This window comes from Solanum verrucosum, unplaced genomic scaffold, assembly GCF_900185275.1.
Source record: "Solanum verrucosum unplaced genomic scaffold, falcon-dt-bn FXZP01000307.1, whole genome shotgun sequence".
Lineage (NCBI taxonomy): Eukaryota > Viridiplantae > Streptophyta > Magnoliopsida > Solanales > Solanaceae > Solanum > Solanum verrucosum.
In genome coordinates this window covers 45,732-59,679 of record NW_026020264.1, presented here as the reverse complement: position 1 = coordinate 59,679, position 13,948 = coordinate 45,732, and the positions used below count along the sequence as shown (strand labels likewise).

The 13,948-nt window shown below is 28.9% G+C and overlaps 1 protein-coding gene across 1 annotated transcript; it reads right to left on the bottom strand.

Annotated features, from left to right (window-relative positions):
- Positions 1-12,106: 12,106 nt before the first annotated feature.
- Positions 12,107-12,597, bottom strand: LOC125833703 (putative RING-H2 finger protein ATL61). Its single transcript, XM_049512873.1, has one exon. The coding sequence runs from the start codon at positions 12,574-12,576 to the stop codon at positions 12,142-12,144; it is 435 nt and encodes a 144-aa protein (XP_049368830.1). The 5' UTR covers positions 12,577-12,597; the 3' UTR covers positions 12,107-12,141.
- Between the last annotated feature and the right edge of the window lie 1,351 nt (positions 12,598-13,948).

The following is a 13,948-nucleotide window of genomic DNA, read 5'->3' as shown; positions in this document are numbered from 1 at the left end:
AAATTTAAGCTTCAAAACTTGATAGATTTTCCATTGCAATTCTGCTTGATGATTTTGTTTTGTCCATATGAATTTTTAAAATGGGAGAAATGAGAAGAACATATATTTCACTTGGAAAATAGTGAAATGCATCTATCCATGATTGTTTGTTGAAGGTGAAAGAGCCGAATGTCTAATTGGAGTAATAAATTGATAGTTGGGACATTTTGGAAAGGAAATTATGACCGAAGGCCAAGATATTGCATTGTATATCTCTATTGAAAAAAATAGTGATAATTATAAGATCTCTAATAAATATATACATTGTATACTTTTGATATATAGAATTCACATGTTGTATATCAAATCAGATTGTATGGTTCAATTATTATTTTTAAAACTGTCTAACTAGACGCACATCATTATATATTAATTTTACCTCTAGTTTCAAACAATTACATCTATTATCATTTTTAATATTGTATACCATATATTTTAAAAGATACAATCAAATAAACACATCCCGTAAAATTAGGATTGATTAATTATCTTTACATTTAAATACCATAATTAATAGTCTAATAACAATCAATATATTTCTCTCTCATCAACCCTCCCTCAAAACTCCTATGCTAACTATCTCTCCCCTTCCACCCCCAAATACTCCATCACCTTCAAGGCATCACCATATTCTCTCTTCCTTCATCATCTCCCCATTCTCTCTCTCTATTCCTTCTCCCTCATAGATTTTCTTCACTAAACCACTAAAAACAGAATCGAAAATGGAGGAATACAATCTGATTGTTGAGCAATTACAATTTTTCTTGGGTATTTATTGTTAAGAATTCATCACCAACTTAATTATTTACTTAAGATAAGTCAAGAAAAATTTAGAATATTCTAGAGTTATAAAGAGTTGAAGGAAGATCTCTAGAATGAGTATTCTAGAGAAAATAGTCTAGAAATGTTCTAGATAGGATAGTTCTAGAATTAAGTAGTTGGAGGAATATTCTAGAATAGAGTAGAAAAATATGCTTAGCTAGATTGTTCCATCACCTTCTATAGATAGAGGTGGTCCATTTGAGTTGTATGCAACTAAGTAAGTAACAAACCAAGAAAGTAAGCAAGAAAACAAGAATGAGTGCTAAGTAAAGAGTGTTACTGAAGCAAGCAACAAGTGAGTGAGCAAGATTGTAAGACCGAAGCAAGTTCTTACTTTGATATAATAAAATTCAAGTTGTGAGAAATTGATAGTGCCCGTCTCCAAACAATAATATATTCAACATTTATCAGTTTGTAGTCATGCTAAACCATAGGGGTGTACATGGCCGGGTTGGTTCGGGTTTTTCAAATATCAAACCAAACCATTTGTGTCGGATTTTTAAATTTATAAACCAAACCAAACCAATAAAACTCGGGTTTTTCAACCTCGGGTTTTTTCGGATTTTTCAATTTTTCGGGTTGTTTCGGGTTTTTCCGGTAAAGTATTCATACAAACATATAATTTACTAGTACTTCAAATATTTCTTTAGTCCTACCAAAATACAATTATTTAAGATGTTTCTTAAAAATATAACACAATATGATATGATTAATGACACTAAAATATCCAACAAAAATAATAATAATGAAATCGCGTAAAAAAATATTGCAAATTAACAAAGTTATAATGAAAATGATCATAATTTAAAAGTACTAAATCATGCTAAAATTAAATTTAATAAGTATTAGTTACATGACTAAATATTAAAGGAAATTAAAATTAGATTATGTATTTTAATTGTCTAAACCAATGTAAAACTAAAGAACAAATATTCAATATTATTGTCATTCTTAGTGTTGAATTGATTTTCTTTTTGCATTAGTATTAATTTGATTTTGATTTAAGCTTTATTATAATTACCAACATCTGTAGACTATAATCTTTATTGGCCCATTCATAATTCTAAGTTTCAAGCTTGAAATAATATATTAAAAGATAAAAACTATGAAAAAGTATAAGAAATATTTAAAAATTATATCAAAGTAAATATTTTTATGTATAAAATAAAATTTTAAAATTATATATATAATGTCGGTTAGTTTGGTCTCGGGTTATTTTTTTTTTAGTTAAAACCAAACCAACCCAAATATAGTCGGGTTTTTTTTTTCAAAACCAAACCACTAGTCGGGTTTTTTTTTCCGGGTTGACTCGGTTTGCGGTTTGATTCGGTTTTCGGTTCGGTTTTGTACACCCCTACTAAACCGTTAATATATTGACGTATAGGTTATTGATTTATTGATTATTAATCATTATCGGTTCGGTTATTGGTTTAACCGTTAAGATTTGACAAAAAATCATTGAAAATCACTAAAAAAACAAGGTGACAAACAAAATTAACCTTGCACATGAGTTGATAAGTTGCATTCTTTGCTCAAAAATAAACATTGACACATTGCAGAATAACCGAAAATTTGAGACAACATGAAATAAAAGTATGAAACTAAACTTTAAGTCAAGTATGAAATTAACGTATAGTTCTTTCGTTCTCTCTGTTTAATATATAATACTCATTCGTCTCATTTGAAATCTTGTTTGAATTGTACGCCGCTAATTATTTACCTCAAAAAAGTTATTTCAAAATAATTGATATATTAGAACTTCAAACTTAAGACAATTATCATTTAAAAAAAAAAAAAAAAAAACTTAAGACAATTATCAAATTATACCCTTAACATTAAGGAAATAGCTCTTTTTAATATTGTTCATTTATCGAAAGCACCTAATATAAATAGAGGTAACTTCGTAAATTATATCTAATATATATTATTTTTCTTAATGGACGTGAAAAGAACTAAAGTGACGGTTAAAATGAGACAAAGGGAGTTTATCTATCTACGGAAGAGTACACTTCATCAAGCATGAGCCAGACCAACGACTAGAAAACAAGAAATTAGCGACGGTAAACAAACATACAAAGACCTCATATGCTAATCCCATCTAGCTATTATTTAACGGTGGATATTAAGAAAATTCAATTAGGTAGGAGCCTTTTGGCGATGAATTAGCTAGAAATTACATACAAATTCCGTAGTTAATTTCATATTTCATAGGACCATCCCTATAAAATCTATGTGGTTTTGGTTCTTTCATTACTCTCCATGCTAGATTTTAATTATTGTTTGCATGATGTGGTTTTAAAGCCTGCAAATTTTTATTGCAAATATACCCATTAGAAAGAAGATGGCTCTGAAATAGGTGGATTTTTATTTAAGAAAAATTAAAAACTTCCATTAAATCTGCAGTAGTGCATCTTTATTTTTCTTTCAAATTAAACACTTGATATACTTTTCTAAATACTACTACTACATTATGAGCATATGCATGTATAGTGTCCACACTATAATATCATCTAGTTATTACGTACAGTGTAGGGAATGGGAATGACAAATAGGACGGTTTAGGGGTAAATTCTACTTTAATCCACTTTTTACTTGTAACTACTTTTCGAATATGTTTGTTGTATGTGCTAATCAGTATTAATATTCTAAAATTATATAAATAATATTGAGGTATGTATATGATGAAGATCGTCGTAGAAAATATGAGTGTGAATTGATGAATGATTTGCTATAATTTGTTTATCAACTCCTCCTTGTGTTATACCCTCACACTTGATACTTTTTAAAGATTAAGAGTGGAAAATTTATAAAAATCGTAGTTTAAAAATGAGAGGAACCCCCCTTATTTATAAATAACAAATGGTAGCATGAATAGGTGTTAATGGTACTATATCAGAAAAGTCAAAATCTTTTGAAAAAGTCACAGTCCATCGGAAAAGTCACAATCCATTGAAAAAGTCACACAACTCAACATATAAATCACAATTCTTCAAAAAAGTCACAACTCATCGAAAAATTTACAACTCTTTGAAAAAGTCACAACTCATTGGAAAAATCACAACCCTTGAAAAAGTCACAACTCATTGAAAAAGTCACAACTCTACAATGTGAAAAAGATGTTTGTTTTTAATATTATATAATTAAATAAATATAAAATATAGAAGATATTATAAATTAAGTTTTTTCTAGTTAGAGGTATTATATTAATTTTAACATTCAAATTTGGAAGTTCATGCTTAGTATAAAAGATATAGATAGATAGATAGATAGATATAAATATAAATAGATATATAGACAGATAGATATGATCGTTAGTAGATTTAGTAGGCGTTTGGCCATGCGATACTATATCACGATATGATATCGTGAGATGGAATCAACGTTTGAACATGCGATTTTACGCTGATTCCATCTCATGATTCCATATCATGAGATGTGATTCCATATTCTCTAAAAACTATGATATGGAATTATATGGGAATTTCATATCATGATTTGAGATATTTTAATACAAAAATTGATCCACGAGTTTATATTTTGTTAAAACAACCTACATTTATATCTACTAACCATTTATTTCATATGTAAATAAAATTTATAATGACATTATTACTTTTTTAAATTTATTATTCTCACCGACAGAAAATTTATTATTCTCACCAACATATAGTCAATTTAACTCACACCAACCGATTGTTGAGTAATAAATTTATTTTATGGCCTTAATAAGTGCACATTTATATTTTATGTGTAAGGTATTAGTATTTAGTTACATATTTCCTATCAACTTTGTTTAAAGAGATAATATTTGTTTTATGACTTTGCATTGTATTGGAAGCACTAATTTTATTACTCTTACAAACATTATTTTTATGGAGTGCATTCTATAATGCTTCCAATTTATTTTATGTCCACTAAACTAATATTGATGTATTTTTTATTTGATATGATTGTGTTGGTGCAATTGATGGAACATATATAGAAGGGGAGGTTCCTAAAGCGGTGCAACAAGCATATCGTAATCGCAAAGAAAGAACATCACAAAATGTCTTATGTGCTTGTGATTTTGATATGCGATTTACCTTTATTGCTGCTGATTGGAAATGTACTACACATGATAGTAAAGTACTTGAGAATGCACTTGTTGAACCAACGTCACAATTTCCATTTCCGCCATATGGTAACTTTAAATTACATCCTTAGAATAAATATTATTTATTTACACAAATATGCTTTTAGTAACTCTTTATAAAATATTTGTTGGTAGATAAATATTATGTTGTTGATGCTGGTTTCCGAAACACAAAAGGATTTTTAGCTCAATACAAAGGACTACACTATCATTTGCAAGATTACCGAGGAAGTGAAAGAGAGCCTCAAAATCCCAAAGAACTGTTTAATTATAGGCATTCATCTCTGCACAATGTGATTGAACGGACTTTTGGAGCTTGGAAAAATAGATTTAGAATACTGAAATTAGGCATGAACCATTATGATATTGATACACAAGTGAAAATTATCATAGCTTGTGCAGTGTTATATAATTATTTGCGAGAATACCAAAGTACTGATGAAATATTTATGGCATATGGGCCTGAAAATATAGTTGTGGATGATATTGACCAACAAATGGCTCAAAGTAACAATGTTGGTTCGTCTTCTCGATCACATGATCGAGAAATGCAAGTTCAACGTGAGGAAATTGTCCGTACTATGTGAGAGAATTATATTAAAGACTAGTACACTACAATTTATGTTCAGTTTTTTTTATTAAATTAAAGTTAGATGAAATAATTACTTAAGTGGATAACAAATAGTTTTGTAATAATTTACTATGCAGATTTTATAATTTTTTGTTTATTTGATAAGATTGAATAAACAATTGGGGCTATTTTAATAGTTAGTTTTACAACTTATGGGATTTTTATGTTTATGAGAAAATACACAACACCAAAAATTCCATATCGCATGTCCAAACAAAACTTCAATTTCATCTGATGCTTTCATATCATGATTTCATATCGCATGGCCAAACGGGCCCTTAGTATTACCATCGACAATGATCAATGTTTTACGAGAATCATTTTTGCTCAGCGTTGTTAGCTTTCCTAAAAATATTTTCTTTGCTAAGGTGTTGAATGATAAGAAAGATGAATTTCACCATTTTAAGGGATAAAGACTTATCTTGCCATTGGCAGCTCAAATATGTTAGTGATCTAAATCAAATTTAAATAGACCTTAAATTTTAATATATATTTTTATGAAATTCGTTAAAATCAATTACTTATTCTTTTATGATATATAAAATTCAAGATTTGTCAAATTTCTATTGCTTTTTTTCTTTTATATGGAAAAAATATATTTTCAACAAATACTATTCAATAACTTTTTAAAAAGAAATACTTACAATTGCCTTTTTTAAAAAGAGATTAACTACTATCCACTGTTGTAGATATTAAATTACACCGTGAATTCATTTTTAGAAATAATTATTTTTTTAAATTTAATTATTATATTCTCACATTTAATGTTTAATAAATTTTCATCTCTCTTTTTTCTTTTTATTTCGTAGAACACGTTTTACAGATTTTTGGTACTATCAACTTTGACGGTTATTTAAATTTGAGTACATATGGCACGTGGTATATTGATCAAAGTTTATTTTCAACTAATTTGTGTTGTTGATTGAATGAACTAAGAAGAGGAAACATTCTTAAGCAATTGAAACACTTATCCAAACACTTTTTCATGTTGCGAAGAAGACTTAATAAGTTATGAGTATTTTTTTTTTATGAAATTAATTAGTCTAGATTCTTTTTTTAAAAAAGAGAAAAAAAAGTTACCATTGATGATTGTCTCAAATTGCTTCAATGATGTTAATAGAGAACGAGGGTGAAAATCACGAAACACATAAAGCGCTAAAGAATCCTTTTTATTTTTGGTAAGCCAAATAAGAATTCTAAACAACTTTTGCGGTTTTTATTTAAATATTAGTAAGGCGGAATGACCTGAGAGACCCTCATACTCATTCCCGTTTGTCAGTTGAACCCTCATACTCATCATTTTGCCAACTACACCCTTAAACCGATCAGGACACAATATTTTAAGCCATTTTCTCCTCCAGTCAGTGTGCGTGTAATGGACGCGATTACACATGGAATTCTACATCATTTTTTAGTGCTCTGTACGAAATTAAGTGCTAAAAAAAATAGATCAATTTTTAATTTCTTAAACTTTTCAAATAGTCATGTTCTTCATATTTGGTCACAATTTGAGCACTAACTTCATACCAATTAGATCAAATTCTTCTCGATTTAACTTTGTAAATTAAACTACAAGTTTACCAACACAAACTCAATGAACCCCAATCAAATTTTTTAATTAATTTTACAAATTCACAAGACCCATTTATTAATTTTTAAGCTTTTCCAAGCTTATCAATGGAGTATTAAAATTTTCAATAATCACAATCATCCTTCACATTATCCACATCTCCTCGTTGAAACCATCTAATAAAATAATGATACTAATATTTTTCAAACCTAAAAAACGAAAATTTTAAAAGAAGTTGAGGCTTTTATATAAAAAAAAAGAAAAAAAAAAAGAGGCAGAGAAGAGTGAATGTGAGCCGGAGAAAGAAAAATGGGCTGGAGAATGAAGAAAGTTGAGGGCTGTGGTGAGGGGTAGAGGAGAGAGGGCTGGTGGAGAAGAAGAGAAATCGTGGGTGAGTGGGTGAAGGAGGGTTGAAGAGGATGAATCTTATTTTTTAATTTTGTTAAATTGATTTTTTTAAAAGTAAAATATTATTTTAACTCGCTTTCAAGCGCGGTAATCACACATATTTCCAACTCACCAATATTAATGTCACATAAGTTCGGTCAATGGTCAGAGAGGTTTACAATATTGTGTTTTGATGAGTTTAAAGATTTAGTTGGCAAAGTTATTGGTAGGAGGGCTTGACTATCAAACGGAGCCAAGTACAAAAGTCTTCCAAGTCATTCCTCCTATTAATAATAAATGAATATATTAAGAGAAATAAATATTTCTAAAAATGAATTGACGGTGTAATTTTCTTATCCACCTATACGTAAATAGTAGTTAATCATTTTTTTGCAGTCCCTGTGTACAACCCATTACCAAATACAAACAATCCCTGTGTACAACCCATTACCAAATACAAACAATTCAATTTAGAATAAAAAGAGGAAAAAGCAAGAGACTTGATGTGAACAGTAATATGATAGCTTATCGAAACATGTTAACCCGCAGCCCGGCATATTCATGGACTGGCAAAGCAAACTCTCAATTTGATCAGGAGAGCCTAGAGAGCTCTCTATCTTTCCCCAAATTCCGACTAGCACGGTTCTTTTTCTCAACCAACTTCAACCCCCACCCGCACTACATAACAGTCATCCATAGCCTTATATATACCTGCAACCGTCCTTCCTGTCCCATTTGTCATTTCTATTCACTATATCAGAAATAATTTTAAGCAGCAGTTAATTAATGATAATAGTATAATTATCATTAAATATGTTTATATAGTGACAGTTAGCATTTTTTTCTGTAAATGTCTCTCATATCTATAGCAATATTTGATTCAATAACAATTATCTAATACAGTAAACATTTTAGTATCATTTGTTAATTAGCATATTTATTGCCTTTAAAAATTATTTGTGTTATTGTCATTAGATCACGACTTGAAATTGAAGGGAAAAAGGCAAATATGTTGCACAATGTCAGTGCGATATGAAAACTCATCTACTTATACTGTTATGTTTTTCGACTACTTTTTAGGACCATTAATCTTGTAGTTTGGAGTTTGGGCTGTGTATTTCTTCTCTTGCATAGTACTCCATTCGCCACATTTTATATAAGTTAACTTGACTTGAAACGAAATATATAAAAAAAATTGAAATTTATGGTCTAAAATAGAAAAAATGATATAAATAGTCTATTAACTATAGGAGTAGATCTAAAATGATTCTTAACAATATACTTTCCTAATTGAGTCATTTAATTATTCACAAACTTGTCAGATTGGCCCCTTAATTATACACTTACTGATTTTAGTTTTTTAAGTATTTAAAAACTTATTAGGTTTGCTTTTGTGTTTTTTTTTTATACAAAAAACTTAGGTTATATCAACGAAACTCTTCTTTAACCCATTTTCAGTTGTTTCTCTATCCCCGCTGTTTTTTCTTCAATTACTCTCATGAAAAGAACAATAACCTTAACGATTCAAAATAAAATTAATGAGAAAAAGAAGATATAGTACCTGATTTTATTCAATGGAGGATAAAATGAAACATATAATTATTGCTAATGACTTGAATATGTTATGTTTCCTTCTTTGACAGTTAATGAATCATAATCAGCACAAAATTTTTAAATTTATTTTCTAACAAAATAAAAATAAGAGATTTGATCTTATTACTCAATTTCTCTACATAAAATAAGATGAATAGAATAATAATATTTATTTACTTTTAAAAAAATGAAAAATAAAAAGTTGTAAATCTACAATTTTATGAATTTTAACTTTCGAAAAATTAAACAAATTCCCTTCAATAAGATCATTGGAGTGCAAATTTTGATTTTAACGGGTAATAATTTTTTTTCCTTTTCATAATAAATTTTAGCATATTCAAGTCATTAGTAGCAATAATATGTTTCTCTTTATCCTTAGTTGAATAAGAATATAACTTATATTTTCTTTCATCGTGAATTTTATTTTTAATCGTTGAGGTTAAAGTTCTTTCAACTTCTTTTCGTAATAGTAATTTTAAAAAAAATAGCGGGATAGTGAAATCACTGAAAAAATGGCAAAAGAAATTAATTTTTCTAGGCATGAATTTTGTTAGTATAAATTATCTAAGTTATTGTATAAAAAATGAACAAAGACCAAACCTGATAAGTTTTTAAATACTTAAAAAACGAAAATTAGTAAATGTATAGTTAAGGGATAAAATTGGTTAGTGTATAATTAAGGAACAAAACTTGATAAGTTTTGGAATATTGAAGGACTAAATCTGATAAGTACATAGTTAATGGACCATTTTAGACCTACTACTATAGTTACGAAATTATTTATATCATTTTTTTCGTCAAAAATGAGTTATAGATGTTTGTGTTGCTATAAATTGTTTCATAAGTCAAATTATTACTAAAGGTAGAAATGTGTCATTTTTTTAAGACTGATTAAAAATACAAGTGAGTCATATAAATTGAGACAAAAAAAACTAAAAAAACTTTATCTATTTCTTAAATAATTTTTTTATATATAGTTATGTACATGTGATTGTGTGCTAATTATTAATCGTTATTATGAGCAGTTGTCAATATTGAGAGTATTAAAGGAGTAGTTGTATCATATTTAAAGGTTGTACTAGAGTAATAAATATATTTTTTGTTTTAATAAGATGTTTCAAATTCAGGTCTTGAGTATGTAGTCGTTTCATAAAAAAAAAAAAAATTATTTCATAAATGAAACTTTCAATATAAATTTGAATTAGTAGAACTCAAATTAAAATATCAGACAAAAACAATAAAATAAAATAATGGAGCAGTTATCCTACAACCTAATTACAATGAAGAGTTAATATTTTAAAAGGTCACTAAACTATGAGAAATTATATTGTAAAGTCACTAAATTTTATTTTGTATCACTAAAATCATTCAACTTAACACTTTTATCTTCTAAGATCATTAAACAATATTTGTCACCAAAATAAATCTGACATGACAAAATAAAATATATTTTATGTGCCATGTAATCATGGCCCCATAAATAAATAAAATCATAAAATAAGAGGCAAAATGCATTAGCCTGTAGTCATCTAATCTTCGTTTGATCGTTTCCAAGAAGTGACACAGTTTTTGTTTTCATTGTTTAAGCAGCAATTTCTTATTTTTGTTTAAGCAGCAATTTCTTATTTTTTTTTCATAAATCTAAAATAAAACAAAAAAGGATTTTGATGACAAAATAGAAAGAAAAGAACGAATTTTGCATAGCTAAAAATTCACAATTAGTCATACAAAATTTCATGTTCACCCACCCACAAGTTGTCTTTTTCTAAAACACTAAAACCCTATTGCTCTTGCCAAATCTCCCACTTCCTTCTTCTACTTATTTCTCTGTTTCTCCCAAAATTCTCATCCACGAAGAGGCGCTGTAAAATCTATTTTAAGGTTACTGATATTGAAATTTTTCATAAATGGATTCCTTCATATCTTCGAGGAATAAATTGATGAAATTTGTAAAAGAATGATCCCCCACACCCACAAGCCTCTAATGCCAACGAAAGGGACCACTACGCGCTTACCATGAAGTATGAAAAGGAGAAAGTTCAGATCTGAATCACCAAAAGCAAAAAATTAAAAGTTGAAGAAGATATTTTGCATATTTCCTCTTTCCTTAATTATTTATCTATTTTTATTATTATCTTTTTTTATTGGTCATTTGACAAATTATCTCAATTAAAAAAGGATAATTTTCTTTTATATATTATAGTCTCAATTAATTATTTTGAAAAAAATAGAACTTCTTGAAAATTTTAAGTTTTTAATTCATCTAATTCATAACCATTAAGAGTGAAATGATAAACTCACTAATGCCTACTATTGTTGGTGCTAACTAGAGTACGTACTAAATAATTAACTCATTTTACTGCCTTGATACAATTTGTTTCTCCAATTTTTTTTGAGCCTGTTTAAAAAAATATGAGATAAAATGTCATTTTAGTATATTATATACTATCTACTTAGTTGAAAATTATAAAATTCAAAATTCTTCATTATTTTCTTAAACACAGTATTAAATTAAAACCACCTCTAAAAAACGGCTTAACAGTGTTTTAAAAAAGAATCGTAATGTTGGTCAAAAACCACAACCGGATTCTACGTGTTCAATATCTGCTCAGACTGCTCTGCTCTCCAGTTTCTTTTCTCCTTTTCTCTTTTTTTTAAAGAAAAAATAAATTTTTTTCTCCTATTCAATACAGAGAAAATTACAAATTTTCTTCATTTATCAAAATAAAAAGTACCTATGAAGGAGATAAATTTTGGATTTTCTTGATAGCTGATAGAATCAAAATATTAGGAAAAAGAAAGAACAGTAGTATAGGAGTTATAATTCTTCATATCTTTACCTAATGAGTACAAATCTGCCTAAATTAAACGAGAAACAAAACGTTCTCCGTAAAAGGCTAGAAAATTAAATCAAATCTGAATTAATCGAATCAATGAATACACAATTAATTACAACAAATAAAAAATTCAAAGATGGCCTAAAACACCGCTGTCGAACAAAACGGTCATGAATTCTTCAGCACGAGTATTAATCTTAGTCATAAATTCTTCACATCGTGAAACAACAAAAGAAAATAGGGTGTTTTGACCTTGTCTCTCCGGAAGTTCATCAGTAACTTGCCTTCTGCAGATTGGACACGTCCAATTGCACTCTAGCCACACATCCACGCACATCGCGTGGAATGTGTGGCCACACTTGGGCAGTTGTCGACACCTGTCGTCACTGCTCACCTCATCGAGGCACACGGCACAGTAACAGTAACTGATTTCCTCGACGACGACGTTGAACGGCGGCGGCAAATAATTGTCGGGACGGAACCAACGGAATTTGATAGTGGAAATTAAGAAAATAGCGATGGCGGTAGCTATAAAGGTGGCTAATGGCTCAAAATGAAAATTCATGTTTCTCTCTCTTATCTACTATGTTTTGCTGAGAAGGAGTTTAGAGTCGACAGTACGAAGTTACAAACAAATAAATACAAAAGCCTTAGTTTTGGTTTTATTACTAGCTAGGTCCAGGGGCGGAGCCACGTAGATGTCGAAAAATTATACTATATATACTCGTACCAATGCCCGTCACAAATAATTCTCAACACATCACACACAAACAATTAATCACATTGTCTTTTATTACCCCTTTTTCATTATTAGAATTAATCAATGTGGACAAGTCAATCCATCACCAAGGCTCATTACCTCCAAACACATATTACAAGGAAATACACGAATTCCATACACTTAACAAGGGTTTAGAAATCCACTTGCCTCAAATAGTCGAACAATCACTCCGAGACTCGAGTCTTCCCTTTCGTTGAATTTTCAACTCAAAGCAATCTATTCACATTAATAATTACAATAAGATTTCAAAACTAACCACACTCAGATTACTATAGGTCTAGCCTAGACCCAAAAACTCACTCAATTTATAATCAAGTTCTTAATCTTGGTGCCAATTAACATGTCAAATCTCATGTTTTCCGAATTTCAAGCCTAGGGTTAAGTTCCAATTTCTCCAAATATCATAAATATAATGGTATTCATATGATATCATGCACCTAATATTTAATTACATGTCTCAATATCTCAAAGCTTGAATCATATGTGATAATTATAAGAAGGAATTGGAGAAACGCTAGAAATCCAAATTTATGAACATCGCGATTTTGTTCACTGAAAAACCAATCCAGAACGGTACATATTGATACAAGTTATATTCCTATAATTTATTCCCCAACAATTAAATATTCAATTATTGGCCTATAACTACCCTAAAATCAGTAGGTCATTATTAACCATAGCTTCAACTATCCATAATACATTCTGACCACATGTTGCAAAACATATACTGTATTCCAATTCCTTATCTGCTAACAGATTAATAATATATATTAGTATGATATATTCTCATCAATTCAATCCTACAACACTTACCACTAATCCCCATAAACAATTATCGATAGCAGTAAGAACTTGCCCTCAATTTAATAAGCCGACACAACACCAAGTCTTATATTCAATTCTATTCACGCCAAATGCATAATAATAGCAATAATAACATGATTATCCATAATCATAGTACAAGATTTTGGTGTGGTGATGAATTACCTGCAACAAATTGGTGTCTTCGTGTTGTTGCCGCACCGTTCGTGGATTAGCGGTTACTACTTGTGTTATGCAAAATAGTAATAAACCTTTCTAAAGTAATTATTTAAAAATCATCCATCCACTAAATAATCATAATTAACAAATAGCTCAAAACTTTTCAAATCAACTC

Coding starts and splice junctions, on each gene's coding strand:
- LOC125833703 (XM_049512873.1), bottom strand. CDS start 12,576: ATGAATTTTCATTTTGAGCCATTAGCCACCTTTATAGCTACCGCCATC.